General features: G+C 51.3%; 7 protein-coding genes across 7 annotated transcripts; 2 read left to right on the top strand and 5 right to left on the bottom strand.

Moving 5' to 3' along the window:
* Window positions 1–433: 433 nt before the first annotated feature.
* QC762_408620 (uncharacterized protein) lies at window positions 434–3,712 on the bottom strand (the record flags this gene model as incomplete). Its single annotated transcript, XM_062890317.1, has 3 exons — window positions 434–3,275; window positions 3,336–3,396; window positions 3,421–3,712. The coding sequence occupies 3 exons, from the start codon at window positions 3,710–3,712 to the stop codon at window positions 434–436; spliced, it is 3,195 nt and encodes a 1,064-aa protein (XP_062743613.1).
* A 5,171-nt stretch (window positions 3,713–8,883) lies between these two features.
* QC762_0067640 (uncharacterized protein) lies at window positions 8,884–9,798 on the bottom strand. Its single transcript, XM_062883694.1, has 3 exons — window positions 9,243–9,798; window positions 9,110–9,179; window positions 8,884–9,024 (listed from the first exon to the last, which is right to left on the bottom strand). Exons 1-2 carry the CDS (start codon window positions 9,521–9,523, stop codon window positions 9,152–9,154), a joined length of 309 nt encoding a protein of 102 aa, XP_062743612.1. The 5' UTR covers window positions 9,524–9,798; the 3' UTR covers window positions 8,884–9,024; window positions 9,110–9,151.
* Window positions 9,799–14,830: 5,032 nt separating this feature from the next.
* On the bottom strand, window positions 14,831–15,223 carry QC762_0067630 (uncharacterized protein; the record flags this gene model as incomplete). The annotated part of the gene is given in 3 exon segments (XM_062883693.1): window positions 14,831–14,891; window positions 14,911–15,004; window positions 15,154–15,223. The coding sequence occupies 3 exon segments, from the start codon at window positions 15,221–15,223 to the stop codon at window positions 14,831–14,833; spliced, it is 225 nt and encodes a 74-aa protein (XP_062743611.1).
* Window positions 15,224–17,180: 1,957 nt separating this feature from the next.
* Window positions 17,181–19,274, bottom strand: QC762_408630 (uncharacterized protein; the record flags this gene model as incomplete). The annotated part of the gene is made up of 3 exons (XM_062890318.1): window positions 18,010–19,274; window positions 17,647–17,953; window positions 17,181–17,594 (listed from the first exon to the last, which is right to left on the bottom strand). Exons 1-3 carry the CDS (start codon window positions 19,107–19,109, stop codon window positions 17,181–17,183), a joined length of 1,821 nt encoding a protein of 606 aa, XP_062743610.1. The 5' UTR covers window positions 19,110–19,274.
* Window positions 19,275–19,455: 181 nt separating this feature from the next.
* On the top strand, window positions 19,456–20,367 carry OPI3 (Phosphatidyl-N-methylethanolamine N-methyltransferase; the record flags this gene model as incomplete). The annotated part of the gene is made up of 3 exons (XM_062890319.1): window positions 19,456–19,664; window positions 19,727–19,766; window positions 19,833–20,367. The coding sequence occupies exons 1-3, from the start codon at window positions 19,598–19,600 to the stop codon at window positions 20,365–20,367; spliced, it is 642 nt and encodes a 213-aa protein (XP_062743609.1). The 5' UTR covers window positions 19,456–19,597.
* Window positions 20,368–21,353: 986 nt separating this feature from the next.
* On the top strand, window positions 21,354–24,482 carry SMF3 (NRAMP-like transporter smf-3; the record flags this gene model as incomplete). The annotated part of the gene is made up of 2 exons (XM_062890320.1): window positions 21,354–21,669; window positions 21,725–24,482. 2 exons carry the CDS (start codon window positions 21,354–21,356, stop codon window positions 23,152–23,154), a joined length of 1,746 nt encoding a protein of 581 aa, XP_062743608.1. The 3' UTR covers window positions 23,155–24,482.
* Window positions 23,200–24,889, bottom strand: QC762_408660 (uncharacterized protein). The gene is made up of 2 exons (XM_062890321.1): window positions 24,170–24,889; window positions 23,200–24,110 (listed from the first exon to the last, which is right to left on the bottom strand). Exons 1-2 carry the CDS (start codon window positions 24,234–24,236, stop codon window positions 23,371–23,373), a joined length of 807 nt encoding a protein of 268 aa, XP_062743607.1. The 5' UTR covers window positions 24,237–24,889; the 3' UTR covers window positions 23,200–23,370.
* Window positions 24,890–25,147: the final 258 nt, after the last annotated feature.

Genomic DNA, 25,147 nt, shown 5'->3' with positions numbered 1-25,147 from the left:
AGTGGGTTTACGTTTGATCGGAGGTCAAGTTGTCTGGTTATATGACCCCTGATTTCAGACCAGAGGGGAAACGATAATGTGTATCGAGTTGGGCAATTGGAGACATCAACATCACACCACCACCAAACATCACCATCAAGCGACGAGTATACCATCATGAGGTCAATTCATGATAAAATAAGACTACATCCCATCCTTATCCGCTACCACGCTGCCCACCCGCAAAGCCACCAAAAGCACCACCCTCGTACCTTGCCAAGAAATGCTAGCAAGCCAGAGGACAGCGATTTCAAAGACTATGTGAATAACCAGCTTAGTCTACATCCAACCCACAAACCCCAATGAAGGGAAAAGATGGAAAAAAAAGAAGTGACATGTCGCACGCAAATGTCCCAGATATCCCCTGCCTCATCCCCCTCTTCAACATACACGCTCAAATGTAATACATGGAATTCTCCAAGCTCGGGTGCACCTTCCTGCTTCCAACCGTGTCTTGTGCCCCAGAGGCAATGGTGCTGGAGCCATCGAAAAGCTCGTGCTTATGGATCCGAGCCCGATCACAGACCAAGTCTGCGTAGAACGCCGGGGGGCAGATACTAACTGCCTTCGTGGCCCGACCATACAGGTAACACATATCATGCGTTACTTGCTCGAGGTTGTTCGCCGCCTGAGCACCATATGAAGGCCGGAAAATCTCATCGATCAACACCGTGTAATGGGCCGGACGAGCGGTGCCCTGCAGCGAGGCGTGGGCTTGGAGGAAGAAGTCCCAGTATCGCACATTGGTCACTCCGCGGTCAACAACGGTGCCCTCCTTGGGGCTCTTCGACCTGGAGTGCGTTTGCTGGGGATCAGTCGGGTAGAATCGAGTCTGGTGGCGCTTGACTGACACGATAAGGGTGATGCGTGGTTGCTGCTTGCCATACATCTGGCTACAAGCCGTCCGGATGTGCGGCAGCTCTGACGTCAGAACCATGTTGAACTGCCCTTCACTTACACCATCGCGGTAAATGAGGATATTTTCAGGTAGTTTGGCACCGTTGTGCTTCTGCCACAGACGCAGCCGAGACTTGAAGTTCTCAACCAGCTTGACGTCAAGCTGCTCCACACGAGCCGGGTTCTGCCAAGCGATAGCAGGCCACTGTCCGAGATCCGAGTCGATGCTGGCTACAAGACCGACCAGACTGGGCGCGTTCTCTCCAGCACCTGTTGGAAGATTGGTAGGATGTGTCACATCGTAACCCACCACCATGGTCTTGCCACCCTTCAGCAGAGGATGAGCGTTCTGCAGTTTGTGGTTGACGCCGCCAAACTTGAGGTTGACCTTGAGCGCGACGTTGGTAAAGTATCCCTTATTGTTCGTTATCTTGTTCCTCACCACGCACACCGTCTGAATGCCGAACTCGACATCGCCTAGCTTCTTCACCGTGTTGTATACGTTGGCGTCCTGGTCGCCAAGCACAACGATCACCAGATCGGGCTTGGGCTTCATCCTCTGAAAAGCGGCTCTCAAGTCTTGCTCACCCATAGAAGCGACCTCATAGCCACTTGCCGGTGTGGCATTCTTATTGATAGCCATGCCCATGCTCTGCGCCATGAATACCGCAAACTCGCCCATGGTGGCCTTGACATACTGATCAGCCTGGCCTTGTACTTCCAAGAGCGTCCAGTTCTTGATCATCCTACCAGGCTTTGAAACCCTGACACCCTTGAGCAACCAGCCGCCATCTTGGGGCTTGATCAGCTCCACCAAATTGCTCTTGGGGTACGCCATGGTCGGGGGTGGAAGCATACGACCCTTGACTGTGATGAGCTGCTTATCGACACTCACTCCGAACTTATCCAGGAGTTTGTTGTTGTCCAGTGCAAGAACAGCTCTGGCATTGGTGGTAACGGACACAGCGTTCAAGGATGGCTTTCGGCATGCAAACTGTATCATGCTCTGAGCCTCGCTGGCACTGAGCTTAGCCTTGATAGGCTGTCCCGGTAAAAGGGAGCACCACTCAGCCAGCAGGTAAATGGGCCTAGCTGTACTGCCCGCGTTGATCAATGGGAAAGTCTCGACCTTGCGCACCCCGTGGGAGTCGCTGTATTTGGCAATGTGATAGTCAGACACCAGTACCATGGTGTCATACTTGAGCCCCTTGGGTGCCGGTCTCGGCTCTTTGGGCGATCGAAGAAAAAACTTGACGTTGGTAGGCTTGCCGAAGTACTCGTTGGGTTCCAAAAACTCGGGCCTCCGTTCCTCGCCGCTGCCATCTCTAACCCCGCTGAATCCTGCTATAGAGCGCTCAACCTTCACCCACTCACCAGGTTTCTCGGTGGGAACCCGGCACTGGATTCTCGATTTGGCCAAGAGCCCATGCAAGCGCTTGAGTGTATTCGTGTTGAGGTTACCAACCCTCTGAAACAGGTCAGGCAAGGGCATGGGCGGCCGGAAGACACCGTGGGTAACGTTGACGTTCAAAAGCAGACGACCGGTGGCCAACCGCACACTCTGAACGTAACCGCGAAGGATATCGATCATACTGCCTGGCGATACGGGGCCGACTTCGGAACGATTGGCGTCGAAAGCAAAAAAGCGACTCTTGCCAACGGCAGCGGTGTTGGGGTTGCTTCGTGCGGTGTGGCCGAGCACAACGCCCAGCGCATCAGCTTCGGCCGCGAACTTGGGAAAAACAGACTCGTTACCCTTGTCTTCAAAGTTCTGAATGTACTGCTTGAGGCGTCCAATATCTAGCGAGACAGGGTCGTTGAACTTAACATCCCAGCGCTCCTCACCACCATTGGACCTGGGGATGCCCACAGCAATAACTGAGTTGGGGGGCAGAGGAAGCTTCGCCTTGGAGACGACGCTCATCTTCAGCTCGGTTGCAACAACGACGGTAGGCGGGAGTGTGTCGAGCGCAGCCTTGATGATCTTGGCGAGTTTGGTACCCTTGGCTTCTTTGGTCTTGGACTCCTTGGGCTTTCCCTTGCCCTTGCCCTTAGCAGAGCTCGGTTCGGCCTCTTTCTTCTCGCTAGATTCCTCCGGGGCCACCAGCACATTGTAACTGAATAGCGAGGCTGTGTTGACGTTCAGTTCAAAGTAGTTGGCCCACAGTACAACCGGAGCACCACCAGTGCCAAAGCCAGGCCGGTGTGGGAAAAAGCTGGACTCATCACTGACGGAAAGCTTGCTCAACTGTCCCAATGCAGAGTTTTGTTGCTGGACGACGCGGTCTTCCAGAGCTGTGATGTCGGGATTTGGCGGGGGGGTGACGTTGTTCGGTCCTCTTGATTTGATGTTAGCGCCTGTCATTCATCATGACAATGTACGGTGCCGTGATACTTACGTGTAAACATCTGGACCACCAGCAAAACCACCACCACCACCTCCTCCTCCTCCTCCTCCTCCTCCTCCTCCTCCTCCTCCTCCTCCTCGACCTCCACCATAGCCACCTCCACCTCTGCGCCCACGATCATTGAAGCCGCCACGACCACCTCGGAAGCCGCCGCGGGGGTCACCACGACCGCCTTGATCACCGTAGCCACCGCGGCCTCCACCACCGCCTCCTCCACCGCCACGGCCGCCTCTATCCCCAAAACCACCTCCGCCTCGGCCGCCTCGGCCGCCTCTATCTTCAAACCCACCGCGGCCATGTCCCCCGCGGCCACGTCCCCCGCGGCCACGTCCCCCGCGGCCTATGCCACGACCCTGAACGTCGGACATTGTAAATGTTGGGCATCAATACACCGGTAGGTGTTGGAAGGTGAGTCCTCAGCAATACTGCTGCGGACTACTTCTCAATCCCTTCCAAACACCACTTGATGGGTTGGCAGAGAAACAGAAGCCCACACGAGAGTTCCGGGATAGAAGGAGGAAGGAGTGAGGTGGCTGTGGATTCGGTGGACACTGGGCTGAAGGGTACCCTGCATTAGTTTAAATGGCGGGGTGGGCTGCTGGGCTGGTTGCTTTGTTGTCTTGAGGGGTGAGAACAGCAGTCGCAATAAACGATAAACAGTGTGTGGTCTGTGCGTCAACGTAGGAACGTACCTTGTGTACCAGCTTATTATTGAATTGAGCTTAACGGTTGAAAATGCCCCCAATCTTGGCACACTCGAGTGGTGGATTCGGGAGTTACCACAAGGTCGGTAACACAGCTGCTTCACCACGACATCGCTGCCGGAGGCGATTGTCTTCATAGATGTTTGTGGTTTTCTGGTGATGGGCTCAAAATTTGGACAAAACGGAAGGAAGCATTAAGTCACCAATCAGGAGAAGGAAATGGCGTGGCCGAGGCAACTGGCTGGTGTGTGGCACACAGTCGTCCCGTCTTACACACCGCTATTGCAGGTATTGAAGTTGACCTTTCTTTTGCAGCCCTGCGTTATTGGATGGATGGGTGTCTCGGATACGTCTCCCGGGAACACCAGAATATTCCGGGCTTCTCTTTATAGGTAACATCATCTGATGTCATTCACAAGCTGTTATCAGAGAAGAGTCATCCCGCCGAGATGATCTTTGACGGGCAGCCACATAACCGGCGTCCTGCCCCAGCTCCGAGAGTTGCTGTGGACCACTCACAGTTTAGGTCAGCCTCGTCTGTTTGTGAGCAAACGCTATCAGTCAATACTGCACATAAAACACTATCCACAGCCCAAACCCGAGTCCCGCGTCTGTGGCGTTCGTATCTTTACCATGATGTAGCCACCCTCTTTGCTTTTCCGCCGAGGAATCATAACTACAAACTTGTCAGATGCTCTCGCCCACATGACTCTAGGCCCTGACGTTTGCACCATCATCTCTTGCCGGCCCAGCTCCAACTGGCCTTATTGCACATGCTCCAACATTATTTCGTGCTCACAGCATGCATCTGCTTTGTCACTTTCACAGGCAAAGTTGCTTTCAAGCAAATATGTACACACTGAAGTGTGACAAGAGCACTGCGTTACAGTGTCATTTCATCTTCACCGTGCTTCCTCACAAATCGCAAACACCCATCTCAGAGCAACTTCACGACCCAAATTGTGTGGATAAAGTTCCATTAAGCCTCCACCTTTTTGACACAATCTTGTCCCCTCCGCTTCAGATCAGCTTCGAATCATGACTGGAGGTTTATCTCCTTCCGCTTTGCAAATACTAATTCTCAGCAGGGTCCAGTAGAGCTCTTCTTCATGATGTCGTCGGCTCAAAGACAGGTTGAAATTGAGGTCGATATACTCAATCAAGAAGCTGCTTTGTACACTGTCAGTCTTTGGTCATGCCCCAGCTGTAAAGAACGATCGAGATCCAACTGACCTGATCCAAGCCCATTTTGTAAGTATCCCATTCAAGATACTTAGCAATATCCCTCTTCCGGCTCACCAAACTCATTTGTCGTATAGCCTGTAATGGGACAAACATTTGCCGAGATCGAAGCAGTGATAACCTTTCGTCTTGTTACTTGAGCAGAACCCGCTGCGCATTGCCCGGAGAGCTTTCCCTGATCTCTGGCCCCAGATTGTACGAGACAAGAGAGTAAACGACGGGGCTTGGGCGAGCAGGAACCTGAATCTCGCGATCAGGAGTCGGACATCTGGGTTGTTGTGAAGCTTGAGTCGCATCCGGGGTGTCACTGTGAGCGGGTGTAGATGACACAGGCAAGGACGCCTTGGAACGAGCTGAGAGGACACATTCCGTCATGCGTTGTTGCTTGACCAGAGGCTTGGCTGTATGAAAGTTCCCTTGGTCGTTGTCCGAGTCCTCGGTGTTGCGACGCTTGTATCTGGTGGGTGAAAGCAGTGATGAGTTGTTACTCCTTTGGTGCCCTTGGGAGCAGGACGGGCTTCCGTTTCCTCGCGGGTACGGCCGGACGGGAGAAGTTCGGAGGACGACGGTAAGGATGCGGTGGTACGACGCTTGAAATCCTGGTTAAGGGATTCTGAGGACACTTTTACGTGTCTCTTTATGCCCTGGCGAGGAGTTCGAGGTGTGGCCTCAAGGCCGAAGCTGGACGGAAGTATGTGAGAAGACGGCATCAACGCTGGGGCGGCGATGTTGGGCAACTTCATGATGACGCAAACCTTACCACGCGAGATTTTTGTAATGAGGTGGTCGTTTTCAACTGTGTCTGGTTGGGGTTTTCTGGAGCAAAAGGCCGAGGAAAGCGAAGGCAGGTGCTGATTTAGAGACGGAAGGCTAGAACAAGCCATCCTTCGACAGAGGACTGAAGCCGCTATTCTTGGTACCCACTCGTTGGTATTATAGATCTTTGGATGAATGCCAAGTAAATCAAGCTGAGATAACCTTATAGGCTCCTGCATAAGCACTTAATGAGAGCCTGAAGTTCTAAAAGCGCAATGTGAACATGAGATTTGATCAATGACCCCGTCCTTGGGTATCCTGTAGGAAACATCCTCCAAGTTCAGCCCTTTGCCCTTTTCCTTCGTATGGTCTTTCCATGCAAGGACTCTCGCCCGGTGACGGACAAAACGCCGTACCTCTGTCATTCCAATGTGAGCCTGAGCTTCTGGGAGTCCAGTCCTGCTTCCACATCAAAGGCCGCCTCGACAACTTGCGAATCCTCTTATCGAGCTTAGGGGGCGCGATGCTATAGTTCCATTGGGTTTATGGCGCGCTTGATGTGCCATGACAGTGACAGCAAGGGACCGAAGTCGTGCCTCGCAGATTGGACCACAACCACAGTCACCCTCTCCTGCCGCAAACTTCCAACGCTGTAAGGTTCTTCTCCTCGATAGGGTTTTGGAAAGTCCAAGTCACCTATTTCCAACATGTCAAGACTTTCGTCTGTCATAAGAGAAATTGAGAAGGAACGACTGGTCATGTATCGTACCCTGAGATATCAAATTGAAATCGCCATGGAATCTCGCGGCCTGGCTTCATTTCTCATATATGTCGTCCATTTTGTTGCGGGAACTGATCTTCCCCGACTTTCAGTCTCTCTTCCAAATCAGTAGCCGCCGAGGGAAATCATGAGTCATCACTGTGATCGCTAATGCTCGTAGTCTTCCCTCATAGATCTCGCCACAAACACAGCCGATCACATGCTCAAACTCAGGAAAGCTCTCCGCCAAATTTGAGGCTTTCTCCTCATCATCGGTCTTCTGGTGACCGGGGTTCTGCGCATTTGAGGTCTGCCCCTGGCTGGTATTTATGTCAGAAGGATGACAGGAGATTCAAGTTCTGGGAATCCGATACATACATCTTGCCATTTCTTTTGAATTTTCGAAATGTTTGTTTTCTTTTTGCGAGGCTGGGATGGATTCGCGGACCGCGCGGCAACGCTTCGGATCGTTGGGGGGGGGGACGCAATTCTGGTAGCGTGAGCCAACTCCGTGTTGTACCAGCGCGCGTCAGTATCAGACAAAAGAGAGGGGAACAAACTAGAGGTCTGGGGTTCAAGATCGGCACCAGAGATGGGATCGTCAACCATGCCAAGGATGTGCACTATTGATTCTGCTCGTCAGACTTTCAATTGTGGTCCAATTACCAACCACGCGGGGGACTGATTCATAATGTCTTGATGAGTTTTGAATGTGTCAAAAGGGATCGTTGTTCCAGGGCTGGTAATATTCATAAATACTTTATACCACCACCTTAAACCATTAGCAAAGTCGCTCGTTGCGTCAAGAAATCCCTATTTTCTACCGTGGAAGGACAAGTCCCAGCAGGGTCTTGCATTCTGTAGAGATGGCTGTCTCCTGATGCTGGTATGGGTATGGAATGAATAAATATATCATAAAACTTACTAATTGCATACAAATCAATACAAGCTGAATGTTGACCTCCATATGATTCCAGGGCGGTCTTGAGCGAGTGTAATGCCAGTCCCCTGTGAAGCATCCTACAGCTACCTAGGTGACTGTTGGCTGAAGAAATAGACGCAAGAAAAAGGGGTAGATGTCTGAAGAGATGAAGAGCTGAAGGGGTGATGTTGAAATGGGACCTTACTCATCCAGACCGTATAGGCAGACAAAAAAGTCCTTATCGTGAATCCCTAAACTTAATTCCTTCCACAACCTTTTTTCTACTCTAGCCGGGTGTATTCGAGTTTCTGTGATCGCAATATGCGTCATCATCAGCCCTCCTTCTTTTGAATGCTATCCAATTGGCATCAAGCTTCTCACAGGGTGGGCAGTAAGTCAAGTCAAGTCAAACCAAGTAAGACTCCAAACTTGGCTTGGCTTGACTTACTGCCCACCCTGGCTCCACATGACCTTCGATGGGTGTCGGCAGCGGCGGCTCAGTTGGTTTTCATCATTCTGCCACTTCGTCATGTTCAGGGGAGGTCGGACAACGAGGGTGAAATATCTTGGCGGTGATCATCTTCCGGACCCACTTCGGGCCCGACGACCGGTCATCCGTCGGTTCTCTTTGGTGTTCAACATTAGAGTGTCGTTTGTTGCGGTGGATCCTAGGGGTCGCCATGGTGAGAGCTTTGTGGCTGTGACATTCTAGGTATGGGTTGAGAGATATGATATGGTTCCCCGAAGATCTTGAGTCATATCAAGACAAGCTGGGATTGTCGTCTTGTAGTACTGTGCTGTGAAAGCAGAGGAAAGAAAGAAGGGGAAAGAAGGGGAAAGAAGGGGAAAGAAGGGGAAAGAAGGGGAAAGAAGGGGAAAGAAGGGGAAAGAAGGGGAAAGAAGGGGAAAGAAGGGGAAAGAAGGGGAAAGAAGGGGAAAGAAGGGGAAAGAAGGCAAGAATCTCAAAATCTTAGGTCTAAGTGTTTTTCTCGAGTGGCTTGGCGAGTATTGTAGGATATAAACGTGTAGTGGGGAAGGGGGTTAAAGATTCCCACTTGTCTAAGTTTGACAGGTTTAACTTGTTAAGGGTATAGACCCGAGTTTCTGAGTGTCTAGATTCAAAAGTAAGGGAACTCGAGAGAGAATTGAAAGATAGGCATATCGTACACTCTCCCATTTCCTATCCTACCTACACTGTTCCACTCAAACCGTACATTCACTCAACCTTTCCACCTAGTGCCCTATCGTACTGGCTCTTCCGGTGATTACGATCGACTTGTAGTTGGTTGCCATAATCTGAGGATATATCCCAAGAACCGTTAATGAAATCTGTGCTGTGATTTTACTCAAAAGCCAGAACCGAGTCTCTTCTGCCACTCACCAGGCTCTGACCACAGACTGGACCTTCGTGACCAACAGCAACTCAACGATCTTCATGATTTGGTGGTTTTCTATGACAGAGTCAGATGTAATTCCTTCTACGCGAAGAATCAAGACATTAATTCTGCACCTACCTATCCTTTTCGCGGAAGTCGTCCATGAGACAGCGTGGTCGAACAACGCCCGTATCCCAATCCTTCTTCCAAACCAGCGGACGTCCGGTGTGTTGCCAGTTACGCTGGTAAAAGGTCGGGGGATTGACGGTGCTGCCGTTCGGAAGCGAAGCTGACGCGATGGCCATCGTGACCGTGGCCATGCGTTTATTAATTGCTTCGCATCCATCCCTGCCACACTGGCAGCGTGGCTGATGATCTCCTGAGACGGACATGGATATTTGATCATGGAGATCATCCATCAAGTTGCGGGGTCGGACAACACCGGTTTCCCAGTCCTTCTTCTAGCGGACCGGGCGACCGGTGTGTTTCCAGTCGTGGGCGTAGAAGCCGGGAGGGACCAGCGTCGCGCCGTTGGGTAGGAAGGCCGAGGCAACGGCCATCGCGATCTTGGCCATTCTCCGGTTTCGTTCTTCACACTCGCTTCTGCCGCATTGGCAGCGGAGCTTGTGGTCCTCGGTGGTGTTTGCGGTCATTTTTGTGGCTACCTTATGTGGGTGAAGCAACCGAAGTTGCGTCAGGAAGTGTGGTTGCAAGTACCAGTGTGATTGTCGATGGGAATAGTTCTTTTGTACTAACAAGTGGAGGGATTAATAAAAAAAGGAAGAGAGCTCAGATGAAATATTGACCGAAAGCATAAACCGAGCAATCCAGACGCAACGATGCACGTGCTGACAGACCAACAGCAATTCCTACGCGGATGTTAGCAGTCCGGTACAGGTCTTTGGAGACCTGGCCCCCGGCGTAACAGTAGAATGATAAACAAATGCTCAGTCACAGTTATGAATGATGACTCGACAAACCACATGAAACGTCTAGTCAAGCTCTCAAATCTGAAGAATCCCGATGTCTCTATCTTTCAGTCACAGCTAGTTTCACGCTGTTGATGTGTGAATAAACAAATTGAAGTCATTGTTTACTTTGGACTCTCGAGGTCCTCGTCATTGAAGTTATCTAAAGTGAAAGTCTTCTACCTGTCTTCTCCAAGTGATTTAGCAAACAGGACGTTCAATGCCTATGCTGCCAATCATGTCTCCAAAAACCAAGGTGAGGCGGGCAGGCCCCCCTCGGAACTTGTGAAAGTGAGTATGGCGTCCGACGATAAGCGCTGCCTAAAGACACATTTTCAGTCTCTTCTTCTATGTCCCAGGTTTTCGTAGTCCTGGACTCCTTCGGCATCTCCTTGATTTTGTCGATAGTGACGACTTTGCTCGTAAGAGAAACCGAAGGTACCTTAGGCGGGCTGAAGCTGGGTTGCATCCATCTCTTATAGCTGCGCGGTAATGGTGGCCGTGGTGAACAGGGCTCGAGATGATGCATGCGATTGTCTGTTCTGGACATGTCGAGCAGACCGCACTTTTAGGATTGTGCGTGACTTACGTAGAGGGTAAAATAGAAGAAACAGGGGGCTGTTTTGCGGGTTGATGTATTTATGAAATGCAAGGCCGGTGTAAGGTAGGTAGGCAATGTCGAACACTCATTCTACAATACAAATTTCGCAAAATGGAAAATACAACATGCTGGGTGCTGTTATCAAATGCTCTCTTTCTCTCAACTCCCAGACTCCTCCTCGAGCTCCTTTTTGAAAACAGCCTGAAGCTCATGCCTCTATGCAGTCGATTCAGCGTGGTAGTTCAATTCTACATATTATGGTTAGGAAATATGCTCAATGAAAGTTTAATTGCTTATCAAATTGAGGCGATACGTACGTAGAGAATGATTTGGTGACACTTTTGGTGGCTTCATATCCGTAACTTCGCGTTGCTGCCGCTCCGAATAACCCAAATGGAAAATGATCTGATCATTCGTCACTAGCCTCTGATACTTGGCCCTAAACCGATAGTTTCTGATGATGTTGACTTACCTGAGGTCCGAATTCACTCCTGCTTATCCCAGAGGTCGTCCATCAGACATCGTCTGCGAATCACCCCAGTGTCCCAGTCCTTGATCCAACGGACGGGTCATCCGATGTGTAGCCAGTCGCGCGTGGAAAAACTGAGGGGAGTGACGGTAGCGCCATTAGGCTTATGAAGTGATGAAATCGTCATCATTAGTATCGCAAGGCGTCGCAGATTTCTTTCACACTCATCACGGTCACACTGGGAGCGGCGCAGGTGCGTGGAGTTGTCGGTAGTTGAGGCCATTTTGTGATGAAATCTGTATTTGTGTGTAGTCGAATTGGAGTTTTCTTTGCGTGGTTGGAGGTATTGGTGACAGTCGCGAGGAAACGGACAGAAGAAAGGGATAAGAGCTGCTCAAGAGCGCTGCTGGACGGAGGGAATTGTGGGGACAGGAGCAAGCCCGCAGGACAAAATTCACTTGACGCCGGACCCAAAATAGGATCCATTCCCTTGATACCTATTTATATGCCTGTTGGGATAACAAGCAGTTCAGACTAGATACATTGGAAGCAAGTTGAAACCAAAGCCAAGAACGCCGCCAAAACTAATATCAGATGGCAGTGGTTCGTGGGTATCTTCAAACGAGAGGTGATGTACTTGCTGTTCTGATGTTAAGTCGCTCTTCCTTTGATATTACTGTCAGTTTACTTCACAATCCGCTGCATCAATAGCTTGCTTACCTTGTGGTTATTATACTTTGGTGGTAGTTTTGAAGGAATAGAGATATAAACTCTCGCTGGCAGTAAGTTTGCTTTGTACTAACAAGACTTCGTCCGGGAGTCTCACGACTGAGATACAGGTACCTTCTCAAGTAAGAAGGATCTAGTATTTTTGGGAAAGGAGCTCATAGACATATACCTATACCTCCCCATCCTATTTAAACCTGGAGTATGTTTCTCTGTGTCAACCAATTGATAGGGGGTGCTCAAGATCTAATTCCATAGACCAGAGTTAAGACGCCACACGAATGCAGCAGACAGCCCCCCACCAAGGCTCAGACTTATTCTAGAAGTTAGCTTTAAGCCGCAAATACACTATGCATAATTGAAGGTCGGAGAACTTGTGCAACACATGCCTATCTGGATACTCAAGGCTACTATCAAGCAGCTTACCTCCGTTGCAGTCATCCTTTTGTATATGTCCTTCTTCATTGTCAAAGTGACATCCTCGACGACTCTTGGTTTCTCAATGACCTTGTCTAGCAGGATCGCTCTATCAACTACGTCGATTCTCATGTCCAAGCAATCGGCCAGCTAAAAACAAAAGCATCCAAGCTTACCGGTACCTTCACACCCTGTGAGAATCGTCTAACGACCTCCTGGGCCTGTCTCCCGGTTCTTGATCCACGCTATGGGGCGCGAGTGTCGGTTGAACCTCGTCCTGTACCAGGGAGGAGAGAGGGTACAATGATTTTCGTCTTGCCTTGGCCCCTTGGCGAATCCAAACGTCGTCATTGTTGCCGTGACGCTCGCTGCCGGGGGTCTTTTGTTCTTGATTACCAAGGCGGTTCTAAAAGCTCCCCTTGGGTTTCCCATCTGGAGTCGAATACGACAATCTTCCTTCGACACGGTTCAGTGTGAGAAGAGGATGAGATATGCGGTTTGGATCATGACCATAGAGTGGCGTGGGGAGGTGCCGTGGGGTAAGGGAACGGCAATCGAACTTGGGACTGAGGCCAGAAACAGTTGTCAGGTTACATAGAGGTAAGCCAGGTAGGTATGGAGCACAATCGCCTCTATAACGAGCTGCTTCACTGTGTTACTATACCCCATTTTTATGCGCGTAGATAGTATATAAGGTCAATAAGAACTGTAAGGGCTAGACCTTTAGAGGTGCAGCGAAAAAAAGGCGACGAAATGCAAATTTTCAAATTGCTTGCTGGGATGAAAAGAAAAGCCGTCGGGCTGCCCGTCCTGTAAAACCTGGTTGCGTGGCCTTTAGATTTCGCGCCCTGCACCCATTTCTTTTGAAATCTAGTCTTTCGACCAGGCCGGAATCCCTGAGGCCACTTCGGCTAGCATTTGGCCCAACGGAGTTCCCATTACATACCTTCCCAAAGCATTCAAGAGACTACTGAGACTGTTTATTCAGGATCGCAATGTCCATCGGGATAACCGGATTATATACATGCACACCCTGAAATTCAACATCCCCAAGTCACCCGACTCAAACTCGTCTCGTCTCGCTGCTCCGTTGGCCTCCAGCGTGGGTAGGCGCAGAAGATTTGTTGCTCCTTCCTTCCCGCACCTATTGAGCCCCGAAGTAGGTTCAGACGAAATAGTGATTCTTCTGGCGACGAGCTGTGAACGATATGTGCCATTGGACATCCTGTCCACAATGCTGGGATCTTTATGAAAAGGAAGAGAATGATAGTTGATGGCAACAATCCCATTGATAACGGCCGGATCTTAATGCTGACGAGGGCGATGACGAAGAGAGTTTGGATGGTCACCTTGAAGTTCTTAAACTTCCTTCCAAAGAAACAAAAATTATCTAAATCCTTCTCTTGGTTTAAGGAGTAATCTGACTCGAAATATTTTACTTCCCTTCTCTTAACCTTTTGCTCAATAGACAAAACCCTGATCCCAATGATTTCAAAACACTCCTTCCATCACCCTCGCTGTCTCGTACAGTAACCCTAACCTAACCACTAACGCCTTGGCACTCAGGGGAAATAAGGGGCAATGTCAACATTGATTTAGCACAGCTAACAGAAAACTTACAAGTGTTAAAAACAAACCCAAAATGCGACATTCAGCGGGAATTGTGGCATCGCAGGTAGCACACCAAGCAGTAAAATGTGTCCAAATATCTGTATCAATCCCTGTTGCCCCTGCGACATGGGGTTGTAATGAGCTTGCCAGCGCCAATGACCTGATGACTGCCGACAACTTGCGGCAGGAGCTGCGTCCACAAGCTGCTGACTTCACTGTCCTCATCGAGACTTGCAACCAACTGCTATCCAGAATAAGATGTAAATGGGTGGATGGACTACCTCAAAGTAGTAGTGCACTACCTCGGCTTTCTGACCTTTGCCCAAGACTCCAGAGCAAGAACTAGGTTGTTGGGCAACGGCCTAGGAAAGTCGTTGCCGGCGAAAGTGAGGGCAGGAAAGCAAGAAATTGATCAACAAAATTGGTATTACAGAGTTGTTCGTAGTAAGAGTTCTGAGTGTAAAAGGTAAACAGGAAAACAGCCTTAAAGCAAACACCAGGTGTGGGGTCTGGTGAAAGGTGGGCCTTGCAGGTGCCTCACATAGGTAGGTACGTATGTCGTTCTTGTCACTGTCAACCAGCACTCTTGGTTAGGATTCCAGTCGGCGGTGCGCATCAAGGATCTTGCCCTATTTCAAGTCAGTACGAAAGTGAACTCGCGCAACCAAAAAAGCTTCACGTACTAGGAGCTGCCAAGATATAACAGCAACTCGGACGTCGGAAAGGTTTCTCAGACTTTCCATGTAGACACTTTGCTTCATGCCCAGGGTAGGTATGGAAAGGCCAGGTAGGTATCCCTGCGGCCCGCGCCTTGAATCTTGAACTGAACAAGAATCTCATTATCCATCAGTTCCCAGGTCCGTTTCAGAGGAAGTCTTTTGGCCATCAGCTCCTCTGTCGAAAATGTGTCTCGATAAAACACGTAGTTGGTAAATTAGTTGCCGCGACTCTGGAAAAGTTCCGCCAAAGGGTCCTGTTGAGCCTGGGAGCATATCCTGACAGAGTGCATCGTACTGCCATGACACGCCTGTCCCGAGGTTGACGTCGCGAAGGTAGTGCTTGCTCCAGTTGTTCAGCTTGTGTATCGGGCTCTTGTTACCGGTTCTCTCTTTGAAGGAAAGCGGCACTGGCAACTAAGGTAAAGTAGGTAGGAATAAATGAATGGGAAAGAAAAGTCTCCCCCGCATGTAATTGGCCCCAGACTCAACAAGAAATCCAACTTCCTCCTGGTTCTTGGTAAGACGATGTCTTGCCAACCGGAGGTTGACCCATTCAACCAGGGGAACAACATCTCCCGATGGTTCTGTTTCAAGTAGTTATTTGGCATCCTGAAGCAGATCTTGGTGCTGGGAAAAGCTGAACACTCGGTGCTTGGTGGAGGATATCCGCAGAGGTGGCATCGGTGGAAGCGGTTGGCTTGTATGGTAGAAAAAATAAGGTAAGACGGTATGGATGTTGGTGGTTACTGGAGACCGTCAGAGTGCGGCTACCATTTGACATAGGAAAAAGGGGGTTCTATATAGGCACTGATGTGTGTTGATGGTGAAATAAGGTAAGTTGTGAAATCCCCGAGAAGTAAAAGTGGTGCCGTTGGGCTTGCCCAGTGACGAGATAGTCGTCATGAGAATTGCAAGTTGTCGGAGGTTTCTTTCGTAGTCATCACGACCGCGCTTGAAACGATACAGGTGTATGGTGTATGATTCAAGAGACTGGAGGGAGGCTGGTCCTGGTAAAGGCTAAGTCTGCCAGATTCAGAGTCGCCGGAGCAGACACTCGTGCGGCATTATTCTGCAGTGGAGACGATCCTGTATAGCAAGACCTCTTCCGTTGGCGAGTAAGTAGGTGGAAACAAAAATGAAGAAGATCAATATATACAGGTAGCCATACTTCGTTTGGTGCTAACTGTGGCGTCAAATACGCTGGTTGGTAGGTTGAACGCAGACAAAGGCGGCCTGAATTTTGCGGACGAAGCTGCAATTCTGAGGATGTCGAATGCGGTGTGCTTGTTTAGTTGGCAAGATGTCTGATAGCTCAAGCCAAGGACCAACTACGATGTGCACAGCGTTGCTCCGAAGGCGCATTCCATTAGCCAGTAGGTATTCGTCCAGGCATCCCGCCCTAACCCATTATTAGCCCCCCAACCACCACAACCAACGCGCTCATCACAATTCTGCTAGACTCACATACTGGTACTCAAATGTAGAGCTGACGGGCTAGATATATGGCCTTGGATTTGGAGCGGTATTGTGGCTGCTAGGTGACGCCTCATCCTGAGCCTGCTGCACTGGATAAAGTCCAGCCGAGGTGAAGGATGATATGATAGCCTCCTGTCTCTCAGACCAACTCCATACCAGAGCTCTGACACATTCCAGGGTCAAGTTAGCAAAGTTTGTAGGTTAGTAACGCACCATTGGGGTTTACACACCCTAATTGAACTCCTGTCCCTAACTCCTCCTTGGCCCATTCTCCTTTGCTGATTCACGGATGCTCGGGGTCCAGTCGTGTAAGGTGAATTGTTGTTGGGTGGAAGGTGAGGTGAGGTGGTTAGGCAAGATGAGGTGGGATCTGGTGGATGAGGTAGATGTCTGTGTTGTTGAGATGTGATTTTTCTAAAACTTCGAGCCAGCATGATCAATTGGTCGATAAATCGAGGGGATGAGAGGGGTATCTGATTTGGTCAACCCTGTTCAGGATGCAGTGGATGGATGGATTGAGCGGGGGCAGCTGGGGAATTATATGCTCTTTACCGGGGGCCCAGGCGGTGTCTGCTTTACGTCACCACTTCCTAACAAGCGTTGATTGCTTGCTGGCAACAGGGTGAAAGCGTACGGTGTACCATGAGAGTTTGGCATTGGAACTTGTTTGGTGGCAGCGTTTGTGGTGAGCTGCAATTGGCAGAATGATGGCGCTTTGATAGAAACCTCTTTGTCAGGTGGAAACTGAGCTGCTGGCTGGGAGAAACAGTAGTGGGTTTGGCGACACGGGACCACATAGCTCCTGACCAGGAGGGAAGCAGCTGCAAAGCGAGCTAGCTGATCTTTCAGTCCGCTGGCAAGACGTTGGGAATCATAGACAAGCATGAAAGGATTGCTCAACCCGACGATATCCAACAATGTTCCGATAGCGACATACCCAACAAACGAAGAACGCCCCAACGCCCCTCAGTTCAGCTTCGCCAAACTAACCAAACGCACAACATCCAAAGCCAGCACGGTGACATAACAGAAATTACCTCCCCAAGTCCCTTTTACACAGAATTTACAACAAATATCCTCGACCAACACTCACCACTCCTCCCAAACCGCATCCGGCAACACAGTTCTCATGATGCCCCAGTGCCCCATTGCACTGCTTTCATGCCACTTGACCAATCTCTCGGTATCATTCGCCCTCAACACTCCCTCAGCCTCTCCCTCAGCCTTGACAAAGTCCTCCTCTTTGACTTCATGCTGAGGATACAAGAACGCTTGTCTCGACGGGCTGTTTAGCAGGTCTCTGTTGTTAGGATGCCTGAACTTGACTTCTCCAGAAGGATCCTTGGTGCAGAACATGACCATGTTGGTGAAGTCCCTCTGGTTCTTGGTGAAATCCTCCATGTCGCGCGGGTGCTCACGGAAGGCACGGCAAGCGGGGAAGACAGAGCGGATAGTGTTGGTGACGATGCGGGGTGGGGGGAGGGCGAAGTCTCCGGCGTAGTTCTGCCATGGTGTTAGCAAGTTAGCAAGAGTAAAATAAGAATGTGTTACGTACGATGGCAATGACTCCGTTTGGCTTGAGCAGCGCGTTCAGGTTCTGGAGGAACTCGAGAGTAAAGAGGGGAATGGGTTCAGCGCCACCGGTGAAGACGTCATGGACGATGTAATCGAAGCGCTGCCCTTTTTCGTCAGCTGCCAGACGGGAGGTGTAAGTGACCGCATCCTCAATGACAGCGGTATGGTTCTTGGGGAGCTGGAAATATTCGAGGGCAAATTCGTGCACCACAGGATCGATTTCGACGACAGTGGTGTCGATGCCATGTGCCACAAGAGCAGCGGGGGTGGTGCCGATGCCGAGACCGCTGATGAATGTTAGCTTTCCACCGTCCATGGAGCCACAGACAGCAACATCACTTACATGACGAGAGCTTTCGCCTCATGATCCTTGATCTTCTCAGTGGTCTTGACCAATCTCACTGCCTCGAGCATGGCAAAAACACCATAAATAGGCTCAGCAACCTGGTTGCCCTTGAACTGTCCCTGGTTCAAGAACTTGACCCACTCACCACCCAACAAAGAGTGATCACATCTCATGACCCTGTATCCCTCCTTCGGGCTGTCCACAACCGAGACGTATCCCGTCAAACTCTCCTTCCTGTCCAAAACCACATAACCAACGCTCTCCAAACCCTTGTTTAACTTCGCAAGCGCATTTCCAGTAGGAAGATGTGTGTTCAGCAGCGCAGTATGCAAAAGGGCTGGCAAAGCAAAAACCAGCAACTTTGATGGCGCCAAAGCCGCATAACTTCCGGCCAATGCCAGCTCCATGCCCACTCTTGTGTTTAACACTGACTGTCCAATATGCTCCTCAGCCAACCCGCCCAGAATCTTTTCTGAAAGCTTGTAAAACCCATAACCGCCCAGTCCTGGCAAGGCGTCCCGAATCCAGCTTGGCAAGAAGCCAGGCAAATCTGCACCCTCGAGGTAGGTAGCCACACAAGCCGCACTGATTGTCACCAGTGGTAATAGCGTCAGTCCCTCCGTGATCAAAGGTCCCCATTGTGCCGTCAGTGTTGAGCTGACCTTCCCCAAGAAGAACTGGACGACGGGGACATAAACAGCCAGCAGGGGCAATAGCTTCTCGGGCTTGAACGGCAAGACCCGGTTGAGAGTGAGGTTAGTTGACCATCCAGCGAAACACCCGGCCATGATAAGCTTGGAGTGCCATTTTGATGATGGAATGGAGCCGTAAGTTGGGGAGAGATTGAGCTGAGAGACGGTGGAGTACAGCGCAATGAGGGAGAGCAAGGCGGCTGATTTGAGATAGATGATGGATTGCTCTGTCAAGTAATGCAAGGTTGTCTCAGACTGTGCTTTTTGAGCGAGAGACTTGAGTTCCTTCTCGAAAGATTCGGGGGTGAAGGAACTGTTGGGGTCGATATGGGGGATGGCTTTTGCGGGGGAGGACCCCGAAGCTGAGGAGGACCCTGGGGTGGGTTTACGTTGTTTAGGCGCCATGGCTTGTGGTCATCAAGGTCTCATCGAAGCACGACAGTAAACAAATACAAGACGAGAAAAAAGAACGAGTGAGGTTATTCCATGATGTTCAATCGATGAGTGAAGCGCAATCTGGTCTCATTTATGTCCAAGACTTGGAATGATTGGCTGGTGGTTGGTTTTGAGATGCGACATCAAGGAGCTCTTGGTCCCGCCGCGCCAGGTTGGGAACAGCGGGGTCGGACCGCTGTAGCTACCCCTGTCATTTGAGCGTTTGCCTGCCGCAGGGAAGAGTGTGGGGGGGACGATGACGCTTTGAGAAGCTTTTGTGGAGCAAACAGCATCACACAATTTTTTAACGGGGACAGCCCGGGTAGCTTCTTTCTGCCCGCGTCCATCCACATCCACCTGTGATCTGTGCCACTCGTGATCACAAGCTTCTTTTTACTTGTTCTTTTCCCTCTGCAAATTCCATCTTGTTGAGAATACCACTGCCAGATCTGCCCATCATGTCTATCCCTCAGCTTCTCACCGAGTTCGTCGACTACGTTGACTTCAACCAGCGCAGCTTCTTCAGTATGTTCATGCGCTTGTGCCCAATAGCTATGCCGGACGATCATCTCTGACCGCTGCGATAGTCTCTGCTGCTGCCATTGCCTTCAACCCTACCTTCTGGAAGTGAGCTCTCTCCTCCCTTTGGATCCAACGCCATCCGACTGCTGCTAACAGCTCAACTCCGAACAGCATCGTTGCCCGCAAGGAGTACCGTGACCACTTCATCACTCGTGCCTTTGGCAGCGCCCAAAAAGGATGCTACGCTCTCGCCGCCACCATCTTCTCTCTCGGCCTCGTCCGCGACTTCCTCTACGAGCGTGCCCTCCGTGACCAGCCATCGCACCCCGCCCTCGAGGGCGAGAATGTCACCTACGCTGCCTACGCTCTCTTGGCTCTTGGAAACATCTTGGTTATCTCTTCGACATGGCAGCTTGGCATCACTGGCACCTTCCTGGGTGACTACTTTGGCATCCTGATGGACAAGATGGTCACCGGCTTCCCCTTCAACATCACCAGCGCCCCCATGTACTACGGTTCCACCATGAGCTTCCTCGGCAGCGCTCTGCTCTACGGAAAGCCCGCCGGTATCCTTCTGACTCTCCACGTCCTCATTGTCTACATTATCGCCATCCAGTTCGAGAACCCCTTCACCTCCGGCATCTATGCCAAGCGCGAGCGTGAGAGGGCCAAGGCCGGTGGCTACGAGGAGAAGAAGGAGCTCTAAGCTTGCTGCTGCCACGGCGGAAGCAGCCCAGGTGTACTAGACGCGGGAGAAGCGCTGGGCTTCGGAACAGATCCGGCAGCCGGCAGGGCACGCCGTCTGCATTCTCGACGCTTTTGATGACGCATTTTGCAGACGGCCCTTGCGGCCCAGCGAGCAGGAATTATTTAATGCCAGGTTATTTGGCAGAAATGATATGGATAAGGGATCTCTCCCCTCAACGATGGTGGTTGTGGTGCAGGAGCACCCGACAGAGGACCGGCCATTCCGAGGGTTACCTACCTACGAGGAGGGCCGGCCCGATGTCGCTGGTCATCAACTGGCCCAACGAAACCAAACCAGACAAGTTAGATATTCAGATAGATTGAACATGATCTATTTGCCCATATCTTTTTGGTCTCTCAACCATTCTATGCCGGAAAATGTCCGACATATGCAGGGCCTCGGACACAGCAGCATCACAGACACAAGGTTTGCGCTACACGGACCCTGTTGACGACACTGCAGTTGGACATGTCTGCTAAATCGTTAGCTTTGGGGCATGACGGCATCATTTTGGAGGCTTCCCCAGGTGACAATTTGTTTCTTGATCCCCATCTGGTGGCTGTGGCTGACTGTTGCAGGCTTGACTTTCGTCTTCTAGCTCCGAATCCGGAAGTCTGATGAGCGAGAGCCGCATGTTACACACCTACCCGAGTGTACTCAGTCGTCCCTTCTCTGTTTAGGGAAAATAGCGAGGGGTTTGAGTGGCTCGGGGAAAACTCCGCGGTTGGGTGAGCGGGTGTCCGCCTTGCTCTTGATTTTCGTCCCTTCTCGTGATCTTTTTGACTGGAACATCAAGAAGGTGCGCTTTTTGTCTGCTGCCTTGACGCTGTACAATCGTCGAGTGCGACATCGCGAACGCCGACGACGAACTTGGACGATAGTAGCTGCCATCACGAACCATCATCCCACGACAGCAATCTCGCACAGAACAGAGATAGGCCACAATGGCCACCACCGCCGTTCCCGATGACCCCGGAGGCGGAAGCCCGGCTGTCTCTACCCCAGTCATCAGCACCGCAGACGACCCTACCCCTAATAACACCAGCAAAACGACCCTCCCCAACCCCGAAGGCGACGCCCTACCCCTAATCCGCTCCCTCCACCAGCGCCTTTGCACCGCGCCCCCGCCATCCCCCTTACCACCAACAACAATAACAACAACCTCCTCCTCTTTTAAGTCCAAAATGTCCAACCTCAAAAAAACGGTTGTTACCTTTGCAAAGTTTGTCGGCCCAGGGTTCATGGTTGCTGTTGCTTATAGTAAGCCCCGTCCCCCTTTCCGTTTCATCAGCATGTTAACAACCCCGGAATGCAGTCGACCCAGGCAACTACGCAACCGACATCGCAGCCGGCTCCTCCTACCAGTTCAAGCTCCTCTTCATCGTCTTGCTCAGCAACATCTTTGCCATATTCCTCCAAGCCCTCTCCATCAAACTCGGCACCGTCTCCGGCCTCAACCTAGCCGAGGCCTGCCGGGCCTTTTTGCCGTGGTGGTTAAACATACCCCTCTACCTCCTCGCCGAAGGCGCAATCATTGCCACCGACATCGCCGAGGTTATCGGGACAGCTATAGCGATCAATTTATTGATTCCGCAAATCCCCCTCGTGGCGGGGTGTGCGCTTAGCATAACAGAGGTGTTGCTTATACTGATTTGGTACGCACCGGAAAAGGGGATGAGGGGGCTGAGAATGTTTGAGTATTTCGTCGTGGGGTTGGTGGTGGCGGTGGTGGTGTGTTTTTGTTTGCAGTTGGGAATGGTCAAGGGGGTGGAGGTGGGGGAGGTGTTCAGGGGGTATGTACCGTCAAGGGAGCTGGTGGAGAGGAGGGCGATGTATCAGGCTTGCGGGATCTTGGGGGCGACGGTGATGCCGCATAGTTTGTATTTGGGGAGTGGGGTTGTGCAGGCTAGGTTGTGGGAGTTTGACAAGAGGATGGGGTTGGTGCCGGCAACGGGGGAGGGGGAAAGGGAAGAGGAGGATGGGTTGAAGGGGTATATACCCAGCCTTGAGGCGATTCGACACTCGATGAAGTACTCTGTTGCGGAGCTGGCGCTGGCACTGTTTAGTTTTGCGCTTTTTGTGAATAGCGCTATTTTGATTGTGGCTGGGGCGGCGTTGTATGGGCAGGCGGTGGATGCGGATTTGTTTGGGATACATGATTTGTTGTCTAGGAGCATCGCGCCGGTGGCGGGGACGGTTTTTGCGTTGGCGTTGTTGTTTTCGGGGGTGAGTGCCGGGATTGTTTGTACTATAGCTGGGCAGATGGTTAGCGAGGGGGCGTTGAGGTGGAGGATGAGGCCTTGGTTGAGGAGGTTGGTGACGAGGGGGATCAGTGTTGTGCCTAGTATTGTCATCGCGGCGGCGGTGGGGAGGGAGGGGTTGGATGCTGCTTTGAATGGGAGCCAGGTGGCGCTGAGTGTGGTTTTGCCTTTTATTACGGCACCGTTGATTTATTTTACAGGGAGGGATAGGTATATGATGGTCAGGCCGGGGATGGCGAGGTTTGGGGGCCATTTTGGGGGGGAGGGGGGGGAGGTTGCTGGGGAGGGGGAGGAGGAGGAGGAGGAGGGGGTTAAGGGCCGGCTGAGGAGGTTCTTGAGGAGAGGAAGTGGGCAGGGGGAAGGGGGGGTGGTGAGGATGGGGAATAGTTGGTGGATCACGGGGTTTGGGGTGTTGGTTTGGTTGATTATTACGGTGATGAATGTGGCGAATTTGGTGTTGCTTGGGAAGGATGATGGGGAATAGATCGGGGGTTAGAGGGGTTTAGACGTGGTCACTTTTGATGGAGGGGTGCATTTGAGAGGTATATCATTGGGTGGGTTGTTTGAATGTTGTTTATTCACGCTTCATCGTGTTGGCATACAAGGATACCGGAAGCTCAGGAGATCCTTCCCTTTTTCATCATCAAATACTTCCTTGACTCATAAACAAGCATAAAACTTTTCCATTTTTCACCACAGCTCAGTTGTCATCCTGCTTCTTCTTCTCTGGAGCCAAGTTTTTCACCGCTGCGAGCTCAGCATACACCTTTGCGTCTTGGTTCACCTCTTTCCTCCACTCCACCAACGTCTTTGGCACCTCCTTTGCCAGATTATACTCTGCCACCTTTGGCTCCCCAAGCACAGTGTACACCGGCACCGTCCCAACCCACACCTTCTCCCTCACCTCCTCATTCTCCAAATCACCCTTGTCATCTTTCGGCGGCCCAGTCCTCACCTTGGCGCTGCCGGTATCAATCTTGACTTTCATCACCGCCGTGGCAGCCATCTCGCCGGCCGTCGGCGGTGTCCGGGCCTCGTTCCACCGGTTTGGAACCACCTTATTCGTGATGAGCTCCATTGCGTAAAGCTTCTCTGCCGGGTCTGTCACGACGGTGGCGTGTCCGAACAAGACGGCGGAGCGGAAGTTGTACCCGTGGGAGAAGGGGGTGAGGGAGAGGAGGAGGCCGTCGACTGTGGAGGCGGAGACGGTGATGGGGAGGCCCGAGGGTGTGCGGGTGAGGTTGGTGAGGCGGGCCGAGATGTAGCCGTGGATGTAGAGGTCTAGGACGTCGCCTAGGTCGGCTGAGGGGCGGTCGAAGGAGCCCATTTGGCCGATCATGGGGATTGTGGCTGGGTAGGGGGTGTTGGGGGTGTTGAAGGAGATGTGGAGGAGGGGGGTGGAGTTGATTATGGAGTGGATTGTTCGGAGGGAGTATTCAGCTGGGGGGATGGTTAGTTTGTTGGTGTTGGTTGGAGGGGAAAAAAAAAAGGGGACTGACCTAGGTGGTTGTAGCGCTTCACGGTGTTGTGAGCTTCTTTTGGGTATTCGAGGTCTTGACGAGGCATGTTGGCGGTGGTGTGAGGGACCTTAAGGGAGGCGAGGGGTTGTGAAATGATTAGGATAGGTATAAACAGGCTCGTGAGTAGGAGAGAATGACGAGAGTCTTATACGTGATCCTAATGCTTATGAGCCAGAAGTGTGGTTACAATGAGTCACGGAATACAGTCATTTATCCCCGTCGGTGTTGGTGATGTGTAGATGTGATACGAGATTTGTTGGTCTGATGCTAACTCGGTTACCTCGAGACTAACACGGACGGTTAGCATCACCGAGACAGGTAAATACTAAGCAAATGACACAGTGGCTCAAGATGTATTTGTTGTGGGTATCTATTTTATCTTCAAGCATGAGATAACATCATTCATGGAGATGTAGGAACTGGAAATGGCGATAAAATGATTGGTCCCGGATGGGAACCCCTCCTCGGGAGCCATCGGCTGCTCCGTGGACCGCTGCTTTCCGAGAACACGGCGTTGAGATGCCGATGGGGCTGGCCTACATATCGGTACGCCTTTCTGATGACTACGGGGCGGTGGTGGGATATGCGGCCAGAATTGCGCCTTTGTCATGACTTTGCCGTCGGCATACAGGTCATCGGATTGGCCTACTGGTCCGGGCCGTTGGATCGTCGACATAATGAGACTCGGGATGAAATAGGCCTTGTAGTTTACTCGGGTCACCTCCTGTTACGAAGTAGGTATTCCAGATAGCTACGACTTGGAGCCTCAACCCCTCATTGTTACCCCTCACTCATGACAGGACTACGAGGAACACTGTGTGAGGGTTGCTGTTTCGTTTCGTTAAAAGACGTAGTCAAGGCTGATAATTGTACGCGGCTGTTGTGAACTTGATGTGTTCATGTTTTAGATCTCGTCGGCGAATGAATCTCGTGCCAGGCAAGAGCGGTTAAATCATG

This window comes from Podospora pseudocomata, chromosome 4 (assembly GCF_035222375.1).
Source record: "Podospora pseudocomata strain CBS 415.72m chromosome 4, whole genome shotgun sequence".
Classification (NCBI taxonomy): domain Eukaryota; kingdom Fungi; phylum Ascomycota; class Sordariomycetes; order Sordariales; family Podosporaceae; genus Podospora; species Podospora pseudocomata.
Note: the sequence above shows the minus strand (reverse complement) of the source record. Positions and strands in the feature narration are given on the sequence as shown.